The sequence below is a fragment of the Mytilus edulis genome, chromosome 3, assembly GCF_963676685.1.
Source record: "Mytilus edulis chromosome 3, xbMytEdul2.2, whole genome shotgun sequence".
NCBI classification, from domain to species: Eukaryota; Metazoa; Mollusca; class Bivalvia; order Mytilida; family Mytilidae; genus Mytilus; species Mytilus edulis.
Genome location: NC_092346.1, coordinates 49,070,627 through 49,095,487, shown reverse-complemented (window position 1 = coordinate 49,095,487; position 24,861 = coordinate 49,070,627). Strand labels below are relative to the sequence as shown.

At 31.8% G+C, this 24,861-nt stretch overlaps 2 protein-coding genes across 3 annotated transcripts; both read left to right on the top strand.

Moving 5' to 3' along the window:
* Positions 1 to 1,248: 1,248 nt before the first annotated feature.
* Positions 1,249 to 9,292, top strand: LOC139515294 (cartilage matrix protein-like). The gene is made up of 5 exons (XM_071304862.1): positions 1,249 to 1,351; positions 1,484 to 2,047; positions 6,796 to 6,912; positions 7,964 to 8,533; positions 9,167 to 9,292. The coding sequence occupies exons 1-5, from the start codon at positions 1,258 to 1,260 to the stop codon at positions 9,202 to 9,204; spliced, it is 1,383 nt and encodes a 460-aa protein (XP_071160963.1). The 5' UTR covers positions 1,249 to 1,257; the 3' UTR covers positions 9,205 to 9,292.
* Positions 9,293 to 12,208: 2,916 nt separating this feature from the next.
* On the top strand, positions 12,209 to 24,606 carry LOC139514318 (E3 ubiquitin-protein ligase RNF13-like). Of its 2 annotated transcripts, none has more exons than XM_071303412.1 (10): positions 12,209 to 12,316; positions 14,746 to 14,869; positions 16,263 to 16,343; positions 16,669 to 16,797; positions 17,786 to 17,879; positions 18,233 to 18,326; positions 21,190 to 21,346; positions 22,353 to 22,488; positions 22,900 to 22,980; positions 23,868 to 24,606. In XM_071303412.1, the coding sequence occupies exons 2-10, from the start codon at positions 14,801 to 14,803 to the stop codon at positions 23,957 to 23,959; spliced, it is 933 nt and encodes a 310-aa protein (XP_071159513.1). In that variant the 5' UTR covers positions 12,209 to 12,316; positions 14,746 to 14,800; the 3' UTR covers positions 23,960 to 24,606. The 2 variants fall into 2 exon arrangements, with proteins under 2 accessions (XP_071159513.1, XP_071159512.1); XM_071303411.1 differs by having other exon boundaries at positions 12,210 to 12,316; positions 22,347 to 22,488.
* Positions 24,607 to 24,861: the final 255 nt, after the last annotated feature.

The window sequence follows — 24,861 nt, the reverse complement described above, 5'->3', positions numbered from 1 at the left end:
TTTTTGCTCTGTACCCATCATGTAATTTTAGCGGTATATCTAACATTGCCATAAAGCGTGGAGGTTTGGCTAGCCAAAAAAACAAAAAAACAACCCAGGTCCAACCCACTATTTTATTCTTAAAATGTCCTGTACCAAGTCAGGAATATGGCAGCGGTTATCTAATAGTTCGTTTCTATGAATGTTGCATTGTTGTTGGTTTTTTTGTTGCACTTCTATGTTCTGTTATTTCGTTGTTTTTCTCTTAAAGTTGATGTGTTTTCCTCGGTTTTAGTTTGTAACCCGTTTTTTTTTTAACTCAATCGATTTATGAATTTTGAACAAGGGTATACTACTGTTGCCTTTATTTATACCATATTTTAGAAATGAATAAAATCCCTTTGAGGAATTAAGAAATAATTAAGAGACTATAAGGTTCACTTTCTTCAGGTAAAGTAGACCTTAGATGAATTTGGCTATTCTTTTTTTTAAATTTTCCAATAGCTCCAAACGTTTCTACTTACTTATATATTCTTTGCTTTTACATATTTGCATAGGTTTTAGCATTCCTGGTGAGAGCTAATCTTTCGGACGAATTAAATTCATACTGATGTTTCTTCATTTTCATAATGTCACTAAAAATAAAGTTGTTTCGTATAGATTATCTATGTAGAGTTTCTTTTCCAATCTTAAATATGATTAAAAGCATTAAAAACGTTCACTAATTATTGTTTAGCTGCAAATGCCAGAAATAGTAAAAGTTACATTGCTGCACCAAATTGTTTAATGGCAGGTATGGTTATATTTCCACTTTTAAAAAATTTCTATCAAATAATTGAGTAAAAGGTAAAGTCTCAGAGGAGTAAAATTCTTGAGTGAAGGCTACAACTGCATATGCCCCAAGTTGCGATACGGGGAATGAAAGCAATACATGAACTACACATGTGCTTGAGGAAAGAACCGTGTCTACGAGGCTCAGCCCCAAATGACTCACCCCTTCAAGTATCATGAATATCTGATTTTCAATATTCATCTTCAATTTGTAGAATGAGTTAACGAATACGCCAAATATTCACTGATAGTATAAACGTTTACTTTCAATTAGGAGCAAAACTCCGCTCTTAAGTCGAGTGACATATTAAAAGTAATCTATTATAATATCAGAGGATATATAATATAAAAATGCATAACAAGAGATATGAATGCAGTTCTTAAAACTATATCTAAATTAAAGTCACGATTTCTTTGGACATTGATTATATAATAGATAAGACTTTTATGTATATGTATATATTTATGACAAGTATGGATTTATTTAATTCTGTTGTGTTCGTTTGGTCAATTCTAAGTTGCTTACATGTATGCGTTGAAGGTGAGTTAATAAATAAAATAATATAATCTGATATAAATATTCTACGGTTTGTTTGTCGATCGGTTGCAAATATGTCTATGTTAAAAGTTCCTTTTACACTTGTCAAAAATAATGTTGTCATCTGTCTTGCAGGTTGTGTAGAAAAGGCCGATATAGTTTTTCTCATAGATGCATCGGGTAGTGTTCGGCCTGCTAATTTCAAAAAGGAACTCGAATTTGCATCTGAAATGGTAGGAAACCTGACGATTGGCTCTGATTATGTCCATATAGGGGTAGTAACTTTCGACTCCCAGGCTTATATGCGTCTTAAGATAGGACAATATAACGAGACGGCAACAATTCAGGATGCTATTTTGAAGATTCCATATACAAGTCGAGGAACTAGTACAGATGTAGCACTACAATTTGTTCTTACTAAAGTTTTTGTCCCACAAGCTGGTGACCGACCTAATGCTAAAGATGTCCTTGTTGTCTTGACGGATGGAGTTTCCATACATCCATCAAATACTGCAAAACAGGCATATTTCTTCAAAGAGAAACATATCCAAGTTATAAGTGTGGGTATTGGAGGAAATACAAACAAAGATGAGTTAACAGACATGGCTTCTGTTCCTGAATACGTTTTTAATGTCCAAGATTTCTCAAAACTTGCGACACTACAAGCAACTATTAAGGCTTTAGCATGCAATACTGATGGTAATATTAATTTTATTTTTCTTATTCTGTAACTGTTGTATCATTAAATAACAGAAAGTTAGTTAACCAAGGAAACTATGCAATACGTCAGAAAACAAAATGACAGATAGTTAACCTTCTAACTCTGTGATAACTATTAGAAAAGTAAATAACAGATAGTTCACATACCAGAGTATGCAAACTGTCAGAAAATATCGGAAAATAGAAGAATAGATAGTGAAACCACCATGCTGATTACCTGAGCACAGTTCTAATAGACTAGAACAGCCACCAACATCCGACTCCTCCAAAACAAAAAAACAAAATATCATATCAAATAGACGTACAAACATCAACAGGAACGAACGAAACATGCATGGCCCAGATGACCGAGAGCTGAATTTAGATCCAGATCACCTACTTTTAAACGGGCAAATAATGTGCTTAGGGTAAACCATGCAGTTAAAGTACTAAAACCAAATCTCTCCCTTGTCCTATCTAGTTGAATCTTAAAAGTAAAACAGACAAGTAATGTATAGGATACCCATCAATCAGACAGAACCTCAGTAGTACTAAAACATAGAGGTCAACATACAATGTTAAACAATAGGCAAAGCCCTTTTCACATGTTAAAGTCCTTAATAGTTTTCAATAAATTTATCAGATGCTATGCAAGATACACATTCAAAACCAAGCATTTAATGTAAAGCGCATTTACATATAAATAAAGAAAACCACCACATTGTTCCTCACTGAAGACCGTAATGGTTTTTGTCATTTAGATACTGTGGTATGAATCAGTGAACATTGATCGACCATACTAAATTTATTCAAACGCATACACATACGCATACTGCCCTAACTACGTCTAAATATTTCATTCAATAATATTTCAGAAATAAAAAGATCATTGAATAAGTATTTAGATTATCAGTGCAATTTTAACATACTGCAGCTGTATGCAAAATCTTATCAGAACCATTTACTTTAACTGTACATTAACACAAATAATCACGCATTTCTCATATTCTAAATTTCAGCAATTACGACACCTTCCCTTCAATGGATGATCGGATATTAAGTCAAACCAAACAATGAAGTATACAGAACTAAATAAGTGACTAGAACGATGACAGAACACATAGCTAAAACTATTGATTAGTAGTTATATAATAAATCAAAATATTTATGGCAATTTTGAACGCATCATTCCAATATTTATTTATATCCAGAAATTGACAATGAGGGTCGGTTGATAAAAGTATTTCACGACAAAAGACATGATTCCAGCTACCAAATTGTAACCTTTCGATTTCTATTCATCAGCATTTTGGTAAATGGAAAATACATCTCCCATTTGATACAATATTCTAGAACTTATTAACACTATTTCATATTGTGATTTCTTTGATAGAGAGTTGCTGTTTACAAGAAAGTTATTCAATAAACTCATCATAGATAACAACCAGGCGTTCCAAGAGGTGAAGTTGGACAATTTAACGGACAGCAGAACAAGATGGTTGACCGATATGGAATATCTGTTTCATAGATGACGACGAATATGTTCTAATTGTCGTAACCACAACCCCGTTGTCTTTTCCCCGAACGAGACATACTGAATTAGACATATTATTGGATTTGTACGTACATGAGGAACACAACGGGTGTCACTTGTGGAGCAATTTCTGCTTACTCTTCCCTATGACAAGAGATCAAACATGGTTTTTTGTTCTGATTCGTGTTGATTGTCTTTTGTGTTCTATGTTGTGTTTTGTGTATTGCTGTTTGTCTTTTCACCGTTAATCGTTTTTTTTGCCATCCCATTCTCAGTTTGATATCGATTTTTGAGTTTGATTTTATCCCTAAGGGATCTTTCGCCTCTTACAATATTTTGTTTTGAATCTCAGGTATTGTATATGTTAGAATATTTTTGATCTGAGATTGTCGAGCCACTTGTCTAAGTAAAATTTTTGAGCGCCTTTTTACTGGCACCCCAATTTTAGAGCAAAGTGCTTACTGAATCATGAACGGGCTGCCCTTTTGAATACAAGTATCCTGTTTCCACAACGGTATATGCATGACATATTTTCTAAGTACTGTATTTCCACTCATATATGATGACATATATAGATAGAAAATATTTTTTCTGCACGTGGAGCCATAGAAGTATATATGGATTAATGCAGTAATATTAGATATTAGAAAATTTTCAGAATAATATTGATACTACGGTAGTCCTTAATTTTTAATGTGTGCAAAGGTTGAGTTACTTAAATTCGGCTTATTACAAACGTAGGTTTCACTCGAAGGATAAAAACTCGTCAACGGAAAAAAAGTAAAATCCCAAAAATACTGAACTCCTAAGAAAATTCAAAACGGAAAGTCCCTAATCAAATGGCAAAACAAAAATCTCAAACACATCAAGCAAATGGATAACAACTATCATATTCCTGACTTGGTACATATTTTCTCATGTAGAAAATGGTGGATTGACATATGCTCGAATCGTTAAGTTTAGATGAAAAAGTGAAGAAGAAGAAAAACGACAGATATCTAATGTCCGAGTAAAGTAAATAGATTTTTTAGGTTGTGATTTGTAAAATTGACTACGATGAATAAATATACATACCCCTTTTCGGACAGGATTTCCTAACCTGTCTTTTTAAGGATTTAATTATTATTAAGAAAGATGAAGGTTTTAAAGAAGAAAAGTTACTTTGACTATTTGACCGTAGTTAAATCGAAAAGTATGAGCCTTAGAAGCAGTTTAATGAACGTTAGGAAAGGATGTCAATTAATAGAGAAAAAACAACTTACAAGAGAAAAGAAATTACTAGTACGAGAAAAATTAAATTAGAGATAACCAAGAACGATAATGGAATCCTGGTTTGAAAATAAAAGGAAAGATCTGGAAGAAGTTTGAGACCGAAAAATATTCTAATCATGGCATGCAAATGACGAGGCATTGACTGCTTCCTTTTAAGGAACATAAGATCATAGGGTATGGATGCATGGAAAGATTTCGAGGTTGATACAGTCAGAGATGGATTAAAAAAATAGGATTGCTAAGTTTTATGATTAGATAGATAGAGGGTTGCTGCTCACAAGGAGGCAGTTAAACCAAGAGAATGGTTAATTAGAAATCATCCCGTCTTAAATTTTACGGACGCCATCACGAGTTAGTTGACCGTTATGGAATAACCGTTTCACAGATGCTATCGTCGTAACTACAACCCCCTTCCCTTTTCACGAATGTGACCTACCAAATTAGACTATTTACCAGGTATGTAATATCATAAGCAACACGACGGGTGCCACATGTGGAGCAGGATCTGATTACCCTTCCAGATTACCTGAGACTACCCCAAATTTTGATGGGGTTCGTGTTGCCCAGTGTTTAGTTTTCGATGTTGATTCTTGTTTACAATTATTTGTCTGTTTATCTTTTTCATTTTAGCCATGGCTTTATCAGTTTATTTTTGATTTATCACTGTTCCTCTTTTAAATTCATAGTTGACAAAAACTGAAACTACAGAAAGTTGTAAAAGGCTCTTTAAGAAATATCAGACAACAGAAGCGGAATCATATTAACTAAATTGAGAATAGTTAAAACCACAAGATATAAAAATGCCTATTTAGTATCAGCCATGCTGAATTTTGAAAGATGGACCAACTGGATTAAAATAGACTAGCAAAAGATTAACAGATTTCTGCTGTTTAATCGGGTTGTTTGTAGTCTCTTTGACACATTACCCGTTTGCATTCTCAATTCTTTTATGATGACTTAAGTTACATGACTTTTGTGCGGTATTAGGAGACACAATTTGACATGTTTTAGTAAGCAAGAGAACTGATTCTAACCAATAGTGAATGAATTTCAAAGAAACTATAAAATACCTGCCGTTAAATCAAATAATCCCTGGAAGGAAGCATTTGTTTATTTATAAAATCCTATTTTTTGTTAGGATATCTCAGACAGAAAGATGACAACATCTGATAGACAACTTACAATTTTAGATTTAGTAATTCATCACCTGGACGTAAAAAGAGTATGATTGGGAGACTGGAAGTAACTACGATTTAGAAAAGGAAGAAAGTAACCGTTTATCAACCAAAAGAGGACAAAAAAAAGCTCTGAAATTATACATACAGGATGGAGATTAATATCAACATGTAAGAATACATGTGCTATGACAATTGATGAGAGAACGTCACTTCAGCAGTTGAAGGTAAAAGAACGATGAGAATATTGCTTAATGTGGATGAAGCAATTCCAAAAATAGTAGCCTACACTGGTACCTTATTACCAATTAACTAAAAAAGCGTGGTCTTGTGGTGAAGTTAGATATCAACACATCGCATTGTAGGCTATACGCTCGATGTGTAATTCTGAAATTGCCGGCAGTACACTACTGTACCCTTAATGTGATGTATCACACTTTTCGAGCAAACTACAAAATCCAAAAAGCGGATTAACTCAAAGTCAGTTTCCATTTCGGCCGATGAATTATTTTCTAATGTGATTTTTAACACTAACATCAAAAAGAATTAAAATGAAACGTTTCTTTAAAATATTTTCAGATAAAAATACGATTCGTTTTACCTGGGTATGTAATTTTTTTCTAAAAATTAGATTATGACATTTTGAGTGTTTTTCTGCTTTATAAGACATTTGAAAATTGTGACCACAGTCAGTTTGCACAATCGGATTTTAAGATTGTTTTCTAGTATTTGTAGATTGACTGTTTGACACAAAGGTTAACTTCTAGGTCACATAGATAAGACCCTAGATTGGCGAGATCAATTGTCATATCAATCAATAACTATGAAGTTACTTATTGTTGCTTTCATTTTTTCCACAGTTAATACACTAATTGTAGTTCAAGGTGAGTAGATTAATTTTTATATAAAATTTTTAGAAAAAGTACCTATATGATGGCTGGAGAGATTGATGAATGGATACTAACACAAAAAGTAACAGTCCATAGGAAAACATATTACAATTCTGACTTCAAACTGGTGCGTGCGTGTTTGAGAACCAGAAAAATAAAAATATTAAACTTGTGCGTTAAGAGTGTATTTGTAAGCAAGAACAATGTTTATATTACACCTGTTAGCAGATCTTTTAATTTTTGTTTTTATTTATTTCATTCACATTTGGTTTAGAATCGAGACGATTAAAAGGTTGACTTCTCGTGTACACACCTGTCTGCTATTAAAGACTGAACTCCCACTTAAGATGTTTTCTGTCTATCTATTTTGTTGCATTTCTGTCTCATCATCGTATACAAAAGATCTCCTCTTAATCGAAATAGTTTTGATATCACGATTTCAAACGTAACTGCTAAAAAGATGCAGAAACTATCAAAGAGACATTAGAACCTCAAAAGTAAAAGAAAACAGAACACCATGGCAAAAACAAAAACAAAAACAAAACATGAGAAGACGAACAAATAAGCAGCAAACTACATAGAAAAGCTAAAGATTAAACACCACGAACCTATCACAAAGTGGGTGTAATCTCGGGCATTCTGGAAGGGTTATTAGTTCTTAGCACCCGTTGTATTGGTCATGCAGAAACAAATCCTAAAAAAGTAATATTTTACCAATGGTTAACATGTACGATGCAAATTTCTATATTTAGTAAATTAAACAGTGATACATGATGCCAATAGGATTTTTTTTCTCCCTATCGACCAACATGACATTATGGACAGATTTTTTTCGGATCAAGAATTACCAATCAAGGTAACACGTTTGTAAAGTTTGCTCGATTGTTTTTTTTTCTGACACCCATATCACCAGAGCTACCAACTGGTATTTATGATTTTTGATTTTCATATCATTGCGATTTTTCGATTATTTTTTACTTTAATATGCCAAAATCCATACTATACCACATAATCGACAAGATTAAAACTAAAAGAATACTTGTAGCTATAGGATGTGTTGAAAAAGCAGACATTGTTTTTCTCGTTGATGCATCTGGTAGCGTGGGCGCAACAAACTTCAAGAAAGAACTAGAGTTTGTTTCAACAATATTGTCCAACTTTACCATAGATCCAGACCACGTACAAGTAGGAGTTGTAACGTTCGACAGCAAAACGTATCTAAGAATAAAACTAAACCAGTATAATGATACAAAGTCTATACAAAACGCCGTGAAAGGAATACCATACACTGGTCAGCTGACAAAAACTGATATAGCCCTTCAGTTCATACTCAGTAAAGTGTTTGTTCCAAGTGCCGGGGATCGGTCAGATGCAAAAGATGTATTGGTTATTTTGACAGATGGCGTGTCAGGAAATCCTTTAAATACCGCAAAACAGGCATACATTTATAAAGAAAAGCATATTCAAGTTATAAGCGTTGGCATTGGCAGAGGCGCTAACAAAGAGGAACTCACAAACATGGCATCCGTTCCAGGATATGTTTTTCAAGTCACAGATTTTAGCAAACTTCTAGGCATACAAAAAACCATCCATGCATTGTCCTGCAATAATGACGGTAAATTGTAACGTATTATAAACGAGACGGTTGTATCTATCGCTCCTCTTTTATCATGTTTATAAGACATTTGTTGTTAAAATACACACAATTTGTCGAAATTCAGTTACCTCTTGAGCATGTTTCAAATCGTCTTAAAAGTTAAATTTGATATATCAGGCCATTTTACATTACGTTGTTTCGTAGCCAGCGATCAAGGTAAATACTATATAATTCTATTTAAGGTTCACATAAACAAAAAAAGCTTCAATGTGTAAAACCACGTAAAGCGAAATAAAATCTGATCATGTTACGTGTGGAGGATATCATCTTCAATTTAATAAAATATAAAATGACAATATTCAAACGAGAATTTTCCATCTATATAGTGAAAAAAATGTCTATAATTTCAGTTTACCGAATGGAGACTATTTTTTTTGAAAATTAGGTAAACGATTATATCAATTTGTTTGAGGTTAAATTAGAATTGTTTTTTTTTGACTTCACACTATATTAAAATATATATTCTGAAATTGTTACGTATCAAACTTTGAATAACGTCAACGCAATGTGTTGGAAATACCAAAAACTATAAGGAAAAAATACACCTATGCTATTCTATACGAAAATTATGTATAAAAATCTGAATTGTAGTTATCACAACACCGTCACTGCAGTGGATGTTTGGATGAATAAACCATTAGGACGGTAGCAGTAAATGGAAAAGACTACTGCAAAGTTTTTGTAAATGGTTTAGATTAAATAAAAAAAAACAACTTTTAGTTAAGTATTGTTATAAAACCTGACCAAAAGGATTGAGCAATATATCTGCTGCGTGTATTTAGTCAAAAATAGTGCACAAACATAATATTTAACTTGCATTAGTACCACGACAGGTGTCACAAGTTAGGCAGGAACCTGTTTACTATTTTGGAGCTATAAGTTTGCCCCCAGTTTTGGTGGGATTTTTTTCTTTATGACAGGCATTCTTGACTTTTGTTATTATTGTAGATGAAAAAAGAAAGATAACTCTTTAATTGTGAATAAACAATTTACTTATAATGACTGACTACTGACACTATCATTGGCATCGACCCAGCGATTGTAAAAAATCCCCCAAAATGCAAAGCTTATAATTTGCTAAACCAGTCGAGCGTTTTGTCTACTCGAGACGTATGAGTGACGCTCGAATCAAAACAGTTAGAAAGGTTAATAAAATACGAATGAAAATCAAATACATAAATAAATCCGAAAAATTCAAAATCCACGGCTAATGGCATCTATGTTAAGGATAAAGAAAACCCTAAAAGTTTGAATAATTAAAGCAGAAAATCTTCTGAAAATATCCATCTTGTTGATATTTTATACTACCTACTTCGATGATGGTACCTTCTAAAACAATAGTTGCATCGACCCAGTGATTGTAATCAAACTTCATCATAGATAATCACGCTGATAGTTTGTTACTGTAACACCAGACGCGTGTTTCGGCTAAATAAGATGCATCAGTTGTTCTCGAATCAAAGCAATGAAAAAGACATTGCAAATCGATTAAAACCATTGAAAGACACGAATGAGTGTAGAAAAATGCGTTCCGAATAATTCAAGAATATATCATATGAACAGAAATTGAACTGAAAATGACCAAAGCTTTAATATGTAATGTCAACACAAAAGTGGATCCTCAATGCTCTTCAACTTTGTATTTGTTTGGTTTATAACTATTTTGATATGAGCGCACTGATGAGTCTTATGTAGACGAAACGCGCGTCTGGCGTACTAAATTATAATCCTGGTACCTTTGATAACTATTGACTACAGGGCTGATATATTCTGAAAATATGATGTCGGATCTGAAATATATAACAAAAAATTAGAATATACTTTATGATAGACAATATAATGACAAGCCAAGTTAACGTTTATGTAGGTCATATTTATCGTTGATATATATTCTGACTTGATCCCAGACTTAGCAAGATATGTGTTTTACTCTGGACAGACACATGCTGTGAAGGTTTGAAAAGAAAGATGCATGATATCAGAGCGCAGTTTACAACTAACTGATATCACTGCAAACACTAATACACAAAGTTTACATTGATTTGAAGAAAACAAGTAGAAACTAAGTTCGAATTGAAAAGAAGGAGGAATGCTGCAATCAATTAACTAGTCACTGAAATTTACTGAAAAAAGTAAACTTATTCAATCCTTTCAAAACTATGTCAAATGTATTGATAAACGAACTAGCTGCTTATATGTGGACACTTAAGTGCAGAAAAGTACTTTATGATGTCTTTTTGACGTCTCAAACATAACGACAAATACGTATCTAACCTAAAACTACTATGTCCTACATAGTTAAAAAATAAAAATAGTGATGTATCCAACCTATTTTTTCTTTAAATCTTTGTAAAATACTTTTTGTAGCAGTTATTTTTACAAAGTACGGATCACTTTGTGACTATCTTGATAATCAACGTAGATAATTGACACCCTTATAGTGTCAGACATTTGACCCACAAAAGTGACAACATTTACAATCAATGGGAAAGCGTCCAATCACATTGAATTGAGAAGTGCTCTTCAGCAGGCTACACAATGAGGTATCCGATATAATTTGATAGCTCGTCTCAAGCTATGGCTATATAGGACAGAGACATTGTTATGTATTTAAGAACCATTTTTTCCTGCATAATTATGGTTTCGATGTATTTTTCCAACGCTTTTTTTGAACAATAACAAATAGAACAAATAAGACTACTAGTTATCAGTTCGAATATTTTATCAAATTAGTAAACTTGTTTTCGTGGAAATGATTTAATCAATCGATGTATTCTGGTTTTATTTAGATTATGATGATTTGTAAACAATTAAATTCATGTGAACTGGTGTACACCGTTTGTTATAAAGATGAACAAGTCATTATGATTTGAATTAAATTAACTCAGAAGGAGACGATATCGAACTTATTTTATAAAATGCTGACTACACAAATAGAAATCTAGATGACGGAAAACTAACCAGATATATCTGGCTTTTGAAAAGGTGTCCCAATCTTTAACTTTAATGTTAAAGATTAAGAATCGCATACACAATATCTGTCCTTTCCCTTCTGCATTCACAAGAACATATCTATCTGGTCTATTTTTTTAGACAATATTTTGGTAAAGATATGCTATTTTTGTTCCATGAGTTTTTTTTTAATGAATGATTAACTTAACCGATCACCCACAAGTTAAAGTCATAATCATGAAAACAATTTGGCCACGTGTGATGTTCTGATACCCATAAAATATACACAAAATGTAATTATACAATAAGGATTATAAAACATGCGAGAATAATAATTTTCAGTAAAAATACACAAACAACTAAAAAAGATAAAAATATGAGAAATATAGGATATAATAAATCAACTGTCAAGATGTCTTTAAAAGCAAAACTTAATCGTTACGGTAAATATATTGTTATTTGTAGTTTTAATTAAAATGAAAACAATATTTTCATGATTTTAGCGTCTTACTTCATTTTTTGTAAATGTAAAATAGATTTCATAATTCATTTTAATATAAAGATAAATGGACCGTGTAAAATATATTATATAGCAATTCAACAACTTATTTCATATAAAGTACAATTTAATATAATTAAAAAAAGGTCCTGAAATATAGGGTGATGATCAGGAAGTAACGACAAACACTTATGCATAAAAGCAATAGAGCATATGATACATGTAAAGAAAACATAAAGGATGTGTATTCATAAGTACTGTATGTTTGTCTAGAAGAAATACTACACCAGGTAAGTTGCCGTTAATTTAATTTTTTCTTAAAATATTCTGTGCGAAGACAAAATTATGGCATTTGTTATCAAGTTTCAATATATGTTGGCGTTTGTTTTTGTAGCAGTTCAGAGTTTCTGTTGTTCTGTTGGTTGTTTTCCTCTTATAGTTGATGTGTTTCCCTCGATTTTGGTTTGTGACCCGGATTTTTTTTTCGCTTAATCGAATTATATCTATTGAACAGCAGTTTACTACTGTTGCTTTACTCAGTCAACAAAACGAAAAATCATGAACGGATTTTGCAATTATCAAATTTGACTGAATGCAAAGTCTGAACCTGCTAACCGTTCGTTACTTGCATTTTTATCAACGACACTATATTCATTTCGAAACTATCCACAATTTCAATCAATTTATTGTTCTCTTCAGCCACAACTTGTAAATTCTACAAACAGAGAAACAAGTGATCAGCATGCTGGAGTTTCTTATCGACAACATATTTGTTGAATTTGGAGGTAGACTTTTGCAACACATTGTCGATATTCATATGGGAACGAACTGTATTTTCATATGAATTGGAGTTCCTTCAGACACTTGTCAAAAACAAGAAGATAAAAAAAGCCAGATTATTTAATTTCACTTTCTGATATATTGATGATGTTCTTTCCATTAGAATTGACCCAATGGTTATAATTAAACTCATAAAAACCAGGAGTAAAAATTTGCACGCACTATATAAATAACACATAGCTGAGAGGGTGATAGAGCAGATTGTTACCGGGAGAAAACATCGTCTACCGCGGTGAAACCAATGTTGACAATGCTTTTTTCTAGGGGTACCAATTCATTTATTCATTCAATTTAAAATACTGAATATCCTATCATTATTATCTTTGACAGATACATTTTATTCTAAAAGTATTTTCTTGCCGTCACGTACATAACAACGTCACGGGTATTAGATAAAAACAACAAAAGTTAGGCAAGATGTGTTTTTTTTTTTTACTTTCAAATAATAAAATCTAAGCCAAATCTTAGAACTTATTAATAAGCATTTTAATTTTAAAATTACTTTGATGTAAGCTATTCAGGATTATGTACCCTTGTGTTGATTCAATGCTAAGCATATGGAAATTTCATAGAATATCCACTGCTTTTATCCTTGTACTCTCATATTTGGCAATTTGATGACTGATAGATATAGGATTATTGCATGCAGTGCTAGCATTGCTTTTCTAAGAACAAGTTTATTAATGTAGTTATTGGTGAAAACAAATACAAAAATGGACCAAATCAAGTAATGAAACAGTAAATAATAATGCTTTGCATCAAGTTTCCCCTTGGTATATGTACAAAATGGCATATCTCTATCATTCATTATATCTGTAGTTTTGATACAATTGAAGTTTGAAAAGTTCGTACAAAAATGGTTACAGAAGGGATCAAAACCTTAAACCAAGAGTTCCAAGTGGTGAAGTTGAAATCACCCCTTCGTAAATTTTACGGACGCCATCACGAGTTGGTTGACCGTCATGGAATAACGTCGTAACTACAATACATATAAGCCAATCAAATATGTCATTTTAATGTGAACATTATTATACCCTACCTCTAAATAGAAAAATGTTAATACTGCAGACGATAATTTTTTTTCTATCTGCAACTAAATCAAATATCGAAACCACAATTTAGAATATGATGCCTTTTTTGACACAAAAAAGAAAAAACCCTCGGTAAACCAGTAAACCTTCTAAGATAACATTTATTGAGTTTAATTAAACCTTGTTGAATACCATCTTTTCTCATTACTATTCGTTCTTAGTACATTTCAATATGATAAAAACCGTCAAGTGCTACGAAACCCAGAGATTTTTAAACGTTTTGCAGTTGACCAGTTTCATTCGTCCAGTGCTCTTGAAACTAAATCTATTTTCCTTTCAACTATCATACTAACGTCCTGTTACACACTTTAAAATTACAAAAAAAGTAGGAAGATACTAAGATGAAACATGAAGGCAAAGAAGAGACAAAATCAAAGATAACATAGAAACTAAACCCTTAATCATCTACATTTACTAGCTAATGTTAAATAAGCTGCTATTAATAGCACAACGTTGACCGCTGTGCAGGTATTTTTGATAACCTAATATGTCTGTTTGCTTGATCACACATCGTTGTCAATATAATGAAAGTTTATACAATTGTCATACAAGTGGGAGGTTTAGCTAGCTATAAAACCAGATTTAATCTACCATTTTATACATAAGAAAATACCTATACCAAGTCAGGAATATGGCAGTTGTTGTCCGTTTCTTCTGATGAGATTGAACTTTTTGCCATTTGATTAGGTACTTTCCGTTTTGAATTTTCCTCGGAGTTCTGTAGTTTTGTTATTTTCATTTTAACTGTACTGTGTATTCTGTATAATCAATTAAATTTCCGTTTACAGAGCTTTATATTCATAAAAACCTGTATACTAAGAACAAACAATGCCCGCCTGAAAAATGGTAACAGTACGTCATACCATAATATTCATTGAACTGATAATCAGTGTAATTGCCGAAGTAGATGTAGTGAGTATTATTTATTTAAAATATATTGCATAATTTGGTACTGAACATTAAAATGGGTTTTTTATAACTAGATGTACTTTTGTCAATAAAAATACAACATCCTGTTCGAATTTACGCTTAGATATTCATTAAACTATAGATATTAAAACGATTGTATATATAATTATAAACAAGTCATGTGCTTCCAGCTGAGAACTGTCTACATTGTCTAGTGTAGCATTAGATTTTTAACTAAGCGTATATATTCAGATCATTTATCCTTTTTTTATTTTTGTAGATTCTAAATATCTACAGATATTAATCAAATTTGTATCCAAGCTTTATATATTAGCAATGCCTCAAAAAGTTAAAAAATCTGTGCCTATCTTTATTTTGTTTTAAAAAGTTATGCCCCTTGAATATATCAACTATATGAAATATAGCATTGTAAACGTTCTCATGTGTACCATCCTCGCCTAATTGTTATCAAATTTATTTCAAAGGTTTATTTAAGCAATTTGTCGGGCCGCTTTAAGAATTCAATGCAGATCAACTTTTCTCGAAATAGAAATGCCACTTGGAAATATTAATCATATCGAATATCGCATTGTACCTTCTTACATGTACAATTTTTGCCAGATTTTTTTTTTATCAAAATTTTATATTAGCAACGTCTCCGACAATATCAATCACCAATGCCAGTCAACCACTTTCAAAAGAGATACATCTTTTAGAAATATTTATCATATGCTGAATTGCACTGTAAAGTCTCTCATGCTTTCATGTTATAACTTATTAAAAATACATCTTTTTGTTATTGCCAATTAACAGATAAAATATGTTCAACGCGGGGGGGATACTGGACTATTATTTAGATTTAGTCATGTGACATTTTAGCACTGGGATACGAAACATACTGATCTTGTAATTTGTTAGCCAACATCAGCATTTCAGCCTTTAAACGGTAAATGAAGGATAATATAAAGATTTTTTGTATGTTTACTTCTAGTTGATAAATCCTGTCATTTTATTTTATATAAATCTATATTTACCATCTCATTCCATCCTTTTTTTTTTATATCTGAACAGCAACCCCGTGATTTGAAAAAAAATAGTTAATACAGCTTTTATTCTTTGGGAGATATTTACTAAACAGACAAGGAAGACTAAACGAAACCTAAAAGGAAAAAAGTAGCTCTCAAGGGGGCTGTCCAAATGTGTAAATCAAAGGCACATTTAAAATAAAAATAGCACTTTATCTATGTTAAGCGTCCGGCGGATTTTCTAGATTTACTACTTTCATCACGAACGCTCAAAGCAAAATATATAAAAGCCAAGGTTGTAAAAGTATTATATAGAAAGCAAATTTTCAACAGACCATGCAAATGCATGTAGATGATGTCTAATTTTTCAGATTAAAGGTGAACTAGTTGTTTATTCATTTAAAGACAAAAAGGCAGTATTTGGACCCAGTATACCAAAAAGTGGAATCAAGGTACTCGATTATGCTTTGTTGAAGTCAAAATAAAATAAAATACAATATGTTCTAATAGTTGTATCATTTTTTGCATTTCTTAAGAAAGATAAAGATAATAAGCAAGACAGTGATTCTGAACAATCACCGGACATACTAATCACCTGAAAATTTAAAATGTCAAGTTAAAATGATATTTGATCAAATTTGATTAAAATGAATTTTATGCACTCATTTGCTTAATTATGAAAACATATAAAGGAACAAAAAAAAAATAACTTGTTATTTTCTTAAACGTTAATAAAAAAAACTTAACTTAACATCACAATATTTTATTTTATTTTAGGGGAAGCTTGTTTATTTAAAGACAAACAAAACATGCCATGACTATGTACCAAATCGTCAGACAGAGAAGGAAAACGAGACTTTAATTGCTTTGATGGAAACTAATAGTGATTGCACATTTCTTTACATGGTAATCAGCATTACACTCAATACAAAAAATACAAAAAACAAAACAATCGTCTTTCGTCTGTAGTAATACAAGCTAATTAATAGATTAGCTACAGTTTGTGTTAACAAACAAACAGAATAGAAATAGAAGTTTAAATGTCATAACAAAAGAAAAACAAAACTGAGTACAGACAACACATAAAAAATCTAAACCTACTTCTAGAGTCAAATCAATTTATAGCAATGTTTTAAAGGAGGTCAAAACGGCACATGTATCGTCAGAAGCGGAACTTATGTTTCAATTTGTATGCAATTAGTAGATATGAGAAGATGTGGTATGAGTACCAATGAAACAACTCTCCAGCGAAGTAACAATTTGGTAAGGTACAGATTCAATAGAGTGAATAAGACATTTAGTATGTGTAGTAATTATCTGAATCTGTACTATTCGTAAAGACATATTGCATTTATTTAGTAGTATGAAAATAAATAATAACACTCCATGGTGTTGAGGGACATTATGTTTTTCTGTTTGTCTGCCCGTCCTGTTTCGGGTTTAAACGGTAGTTTAATGCTGTCAACTTTGTGGTCAAATTAAACTTACTTAAACTTACAGTTTAGATAGAAATAAAGGCAACAGTATACAGATTTTAAACGTCATAAATTGATTAAGAGAAAAAATACAGGTAACGAACGAAAACAACAAAAACAAACGCCAACATGCATAACAACAGACTATTTCATAACAACTGCCGTATTCCTGACTTGATACAGAAATGGTGGATTTAATGGCTGTCCAAAACCTCTTGCTCATATGGTATTGACAAAATATCGTTAAAATGACAACACCTAGTATATACTTACTTCATTCTAATGTGATATTTCAAAAGTATATACCAAATTAAGATTTTGACCCAAATCTAGGTATTCATCGAACATGCAAATGTGATAGTGTAAGCGAGGAATGGTGTCCAATGGAAACATATTTTTTTAGAACGCATTTGTTTCAGGTACTTGCTGCACAACGTATGAAATTTGATGCAGTTATCGTGCATAATGATTTTCAAACTGGGGAGGATTTGAGGAGAATGATTGAACCTGCAGGTAAAATTGTTGATAAATCATACTTCGTGGAGCCAATTATAGTGATATAAATGATAATCATCCATAGTAAAAATAATAGTGTATATATTTGAATTTAGTTTATTAATGTCAATCCCATTTTAACTACGAAAAGTGAAGGCGCAATATATATTTTACAAATACACACACTATATTTTATTAACAATTATTAATGTTTATAATCAAAATGATAGATCATACTTCATCTCTGTAGAAACAAAAGTTGGTCACTGATACTGGAATCAAATGAACGAGATTTTCTCAATTAAGAAACTTTTAAATATTTCCAGTGGGTTTGCGTTTTACTTTAATCTGCCTAACCTTTTCAATTGCAGATTCAAAGATGGAAGATGTCATGATCTCATCAGTATTGGTAGGATATCGTGCTGGTAAACTGTTAAGCAACTATGACATCGAATACGAAGCAGCGTACGTATAACCATTTCCAGTCGTTTAAAACATTGTGATCCACGTATTGGGAAATTTCATGCCTTATTGGTCATTGCTATCTATATGAAAATTATTGTTTATTCTTTCTTTCCTCTAATATTTTGCTTGTAAATTATTGACATACTTAATCTGTTTATTTTTAATTAACTCTTAATGTTTTTTTTTTTATCTCGTATTTGAAATCATTTAAATATATACGTCCCACATTACATTAATGTTGACATTTCATTTTCACTTGTATAAATCAACTCATAAAACCAAGAAGGAAGGAAGAAAAAATATGTGGTGTAGCATTAATTTTTGGCTAGTTGGCTAGACATAATGAAAGTAAAGAGGAAACCATAATTTTTTACACAGTTACTGAGTTCTGAATTAACTAAACGAGATGTAATGATAATATAAACAAATAATTCAATTTCACGACAATTAGGTCAACTTAAACATTTATCAAAGGTACCAGGCTTATAATTAAATACGCCAGACGCATCAGTGACGCTCAGATCAAAATAATTATAAAGTCAAACAAGAACAAAGTTGAAAAGCATTCAGGACCTAAAATTCCAAAAAAGTTGTGTCAAATACGGCTACTGTTATCTATGCCATGCATTAGAAAATCACAAACATTCGTGAAAAGGGAAAGGGTATTGTAGTTACGACATAAGGAACATATCCGATATCATCTGTGAAACGGTTATTCCATAACGGTCAACCAACTCGTGATGGGGTCTGTAACATTTACGACATTTGGAAACTCTTGGTTTGATAGATTCCTTGTGAGTAGCAATCCTCTATCAAGGAAATTATGATAGGAAATGCAAACCCGGGAATATCTTATCAATTGGGAGATATATACTCCGTATGCAGGCGCTGCTGGAATGTTGCTACATAGAAATGGAACACAATTTGGAAGCTGAAATTCTCTCTTTTGTCGTAAAGTTTTATTTTCAACCAACCCTCATTATCAATTCCTAGATGTAAGTCAAGATATGAGGCAGACGTAGCTGTATCTGTAGAATCCTTTATCTCCAGTTCGATCGGATAGATTCGTTCAACATAGTCACCAAGTTTTGTATTATTTAGTGAGAGAACATCGTCTATATAGCGGAACGTAAAGTTAAAGGATATTGATAACTTCTTATCTTTCTTCTTAAAAAGTTCCTGTGTGAAGTCAGCCTCATAATAATATTGAAACAAGTCGACAAGAAGAGGGGCACAATTGGTTCCCATTAGAATTACGACAGTCTGTCGGAAACACGTCCTCCAAACGTAACGAATATGTTGTCAATCACGAAATCAAGCATTTCAATCCGCCATCATGAGATTTTTTGACAGTTATTGAATATTTGTGGCACATATATGTTTCTATAGTCGTAAATACAATCCCGCCCTCTTTTCCTTGAATATAAAAATTATTGAATCAAACATATCATATAATTTGTATTAACAAGAATACATCATACCGGGTGTAACAAATTGACCAGGATCTGCTCACAGCGCCTTAGGTTATGCCGTTTGGTGGCGGAGTTCGTGCTGCTCATCATTTGTTTTATTATATAATGTTTTGTAGACTTTCACTGAATTGTATGTTTATGTTGTGATACCGTTTATTTTTCACATAATTGCTAAAAAAATCATGTTAAATCACTTAAACTATGTGCATACTTAGGATGTACTTGAATAGGTCCATAATAGTATTCAAAGATATCCTTTAAGGATATATTTATCAAAAGTACCAATGACTTTATGTGTATCGTATTATAAGCATCTATGCAATATCTGGTTTTTAATAAGAATTATACAAGTATAGTCAAACATTTTTGTGTCTATGAAATAATTTAGTAAACGCTGCACTTCAGTGGTACTGTTGTTATAAAATTGAGAATGGAAATGGGGAATGTGTCAAAGAGACAACAACCCGACCAAAATAAAAAAACACAACAGCAGAAGGTCACCAACAGGTCTTCAATGTAGCGAGAAATTCCCGCACCCGGAGGCGTCCTTCAGCTGGCCCCTAAACAAATATATACTAGTTCAGTGATAATGTTGTTAGTTTGTTTTCCTCTTTTAGTTGATGTGTTTCCCTTGGTTTTAGTTTTTGTAAACCTGATATGTTTTCTTCCAATCGATTTATGAATTTTAAATACTTGTTAATAAAACTCATCATAGATACCAGGATTAAAATTCTATATGTACGCCAGACGCGCGTTTCGTCTACAAAAGACTCATTAGTGACGCTCGAATCAAAACATGTTTAAAAAGCAAAATAGAGTAGGAAGGTGAAGACCGTTCAGGACCAAATGTTCCTAAAAATTTTGCCTAATACAGCTAAGGTTATGTTTTCCTGAGGTAGAAAAGCCTTAGTTTTACAAAAATGCAAAGTTTTGTTAACAGTTAATTTATAATTATGAACATATCAATGATAATTCAAGTCAAAACAGAAGTACTGACTGCTGGGCTGGTGATAACCTCGGGGAAATAAATCTCCACCAGCAGTGGCATCGAACCGAGTGGTTGCAAATAAACTCACCATAGATAACAGGATTAAAATTTTGTATTTACGCCAGACTCGCGTTTTGTCTGCAAACATCTATCAGTGACGCTCGAATAAAAAAAAATGTTTAAAAGGCCAAATAGGGTACGAAGTTGAAGAGCCTTCAGGACCAAATATTCCTAAAAGTTTTGCCAAATACTTAAACATATCAATGATATGTAAACTACGGTTGCCTTTATTTAAAGTAAGTTATGGTAACAAAATCCCTGGTTTAATAATTTACCAGTTATACATAGATTACGTTCATTGAATTACCTAATATATTATTGAAACAACAAGTTTACATTACAGTAACAAGTACAACCATTGGTCCATAAACATATGCGCTGATGTTCAAGAACCAATACAATATAAAACAACCTCCAAGATCTTGTTTAGAACTGCGTTTAGTATAACAATGTTATGTTTATGTCCTCTAATAATTGGAGTTTGCTGTTGTATAAAACATGTAAGTACAACAGTTTTATTAACTAAAACCAGCTTGCGAACCGTACATACTTTGCCTCAAAATACTTCTGAAATTCTAGAAGCTAAAAAACAAATATTCAAGTTACAAGCAAATATTTTTGTATAGAAATTGCCAAAAAGAAATATGCAAAGTAAAGAACAGTATTGAAATGTTCGCTTTGGTCATTATAGTAAACATCAGCTGATAACTATGAGCGCAAAAACTCAAAATAAATATTGTAGATAATGTTTAAATATGAACAAAATAAATTATGGCGTATACGTTATTGAAACCTCTAAGGTACGCGTCGTATGTTCCCGTCGTTGTTACAAATATAAAAAAGAAGATGTGGCATGATTGCCAATGTAACAACCTACCACAGGATACCAAAATGACACAGAAAATAACAACATTAGATCACCGTACGGCCTTCAACAATGAGCAAAAACAATACCAAATAGTCTCCTATAAAAGGCCTCGAAATGACAATGTAAAACAATTCAAACGAGAAAACGAACGGCCTTAGTTATGAGCAAAAAATTGAACGAAAAAAATGTAACATATTAACAAACGACAACCACTGAATTACAATTCCATTGACCGTAAATCTGTGAAACATGATCATCTCAATCGAAATGCAAAATGCCATCTTTGAAATGCTTAGCTCAATATTAAACACATATATATATGTACAAAAGCACCTACTAATAACAGGCATAACTTAAAAAGTCAGAATGACTTAGATTTGGAAGAAAAAAATGATGCATATAGCATAAAGAAGGTAATATCTGGTCTGACAACAGTAGACACATATCTAGACCAAATCGAGAAATTAAAGCCACGAAGAGGTTGAGTTTAGTCTTGCGTAAATTTTATTGCAGAAATGTATTGATTATTTAACGTTTTCAATTCAAAAGCATCAATACACAAGAAGTAAATTCTTTTAAATAACTTTCTTAACAAACTGCGAAATTTGTATATTTTGTATATTTTCACATAGTTGCAGTATAGAAATAAAACGTCAGTCAACAGATACCCTGAGAGGGCAAGGACAAGAAGGTGGTCTTTACCATTTCAATTGTCTAATATACAGACGTTGAAAAGTTGTACTCCTCAAATTCATGCTGCAAAGTTTAAGAAAGGTAAATGGATTGCAGTAATTAAGAAAGTATTGTATTTCAAGTTCAGACAGTACCAAGGGTTTATTCCAAATAAAATTAACTTTTTTTAAAATTTAATACTCGTCTAGTTCTAGGATAAATATCCATGAGCGACAACTATTAAAAAGTGTATTATCGCTCATCCTTTATGCTGTTATACATGCAAATATATAATCTCAAAGCATACACAGTAAGCATCGATACTTTCATAAAATCAAATATTGTTTCACAACTTCAACTAGCACATGCAATTAGATTTTACTCTGCTACCATAATTTTCAATAGTCTTTAATTTCCTACTATAGAGGTATGTAAAATAGATCACAATAAGAAGACAAAGTGACAAGTCAATAGTCTTCTATCTTAATATATATCTCTTGACATGTCTTGCAGGTCATCGATACGACACGTGTCCCATATGTCTAGAGGAGTTTGTTGAAAATGAACAGTTATGGATTTTACCATGTAAACATGGTATGTTTTTGTAAACCTATCTCTATTAAGATTATAATTATTAGTAGAAATTTGAAACTACAATACTTGGTCAATATGTTTATACATAGGACAGAACCAGTGACGTCATTGTATGTTGCCATGCCTAAGTAATTTTTTCATCAAAGAAGTGCGGGTATTTTAATCCTTAAAGAAATTCTAATGACTTCTGGAAGTCAATGTTTATTGTAATATTTAATCTCTCTCCCGTCAGCAAAATAGCGGTAATTACATATTATCCTCGAATAATATTAAAGTAATCTAACAAAAATACTGAAATTTCAAATGGAAAGTCCGTAATCAAAAGACAAAATTAAAAGCAAACAAATCACAAGAATGGGTAACACTGTCATATTTCTGACTTGGTACAGGCATGTTCTCATGTAGGAAATGGGTTTTATAGCTAGCTGAACCGCTATCTTATACGATGTGTGAACAAAACAAACAGACATAATAGGTAAAAATGTAAAAATAAATTGGGGTACAATACATGAATAAATATCATCGAGGATATCAGGCCTTTGATTGTGTACGCTAGATGAGCTTGGAATTGGTTAAAACCTTAGGAACTTTCAGACAATGGATATCGACGTTTGATTTTATTATTTAGTCCTTTCGCATTGTACCAACAATATGTATGAATAACAACACAAAACTGACACGAAACTTTTTTTTTTTAAGGTAAGAATATTTCGAGAGCTTTTGAAATATTGTAGATATTAAATAAGTACATTTTTAAAAGAATGCAATCCTGGTAATGGAATACATGTTATACAAATAAATAGAAATCATATTCTATTAGCTATATAGTCTACTGGAATGGTTTCAATCTAGATTAACTTATATGATATATTTCGTTTGCTTTTCAGAGTTTCACATTAGTTGTATTAAGTCATGGTTAGAAGAGAGCAAATACAGTTGTCCCATGTGCAAAGGAATGGTTATTACTATCCCTGATTGAACATTTGTATACCCTTCCCTAAAATAAACAAATTGAATTTACTCTATATATCAGCTGTTATTTTTTTTTGGTTATATTGATATGTTTTGCAGTACACTTTTCACTTGATATGATCATGATGATTTCAATAAAATCTATGACCGAGCATGTTTTTTTGCACCTTAGCTTCATGGTTTAGCTTTAAAATTATTTTCCTAAATTGCTAATTGGATAATTGAGTTAAAAAAAAAACGAAAGAAATATTCCATTTGAAAATAACAAAATATGACTTCTCTTTAAATCTGTCTTGCATGAATATACTTATTTGAAAGATAAGCGGTTAGTTCCGTTTTTGTGTTTAAAAATGTGTTTAAATAAAAAAAAAAAAGAATACATATATATATATATATATTTCCCCTACCTCAATATTACTTAGTTAGACAAAATGTCGCTTCGCGATTCATCTGTTTAAGATTACTTACAACTGGAATTGTTGTCTCAGAGGGAAAAGATATACATGCATAGTGATACAAGACTGCAAATGTAGATATGTTCGACTACATTTTAGTGTAAGAAGTTGTTATTTATTTTAATTTGTAGTGCTCATTCATGTATTGTCTCTGTAGACATTTTTCTTCGTCATCAGTAAAATAAAGGAATACAATATGTCCATATCTATTTATTGTCATGAAAGTTATTTAACCTGCAAATTTAATCCTTCCAGATGCTATGTATGCTGTGCAATCAGTAATTACTGGCAATTAACAAATACAAGTTTTGAACTTATACGCAGGTTCTAATATGATATGGAATAGACTGTCTCCTGTTGCACAGTGTAACCGAAATCTTCAAACAAACGAGATAACTGTCGATTTGTAAAAAACCCACACAAATAAATGATTGGTAGATTTCTGAACAGTACG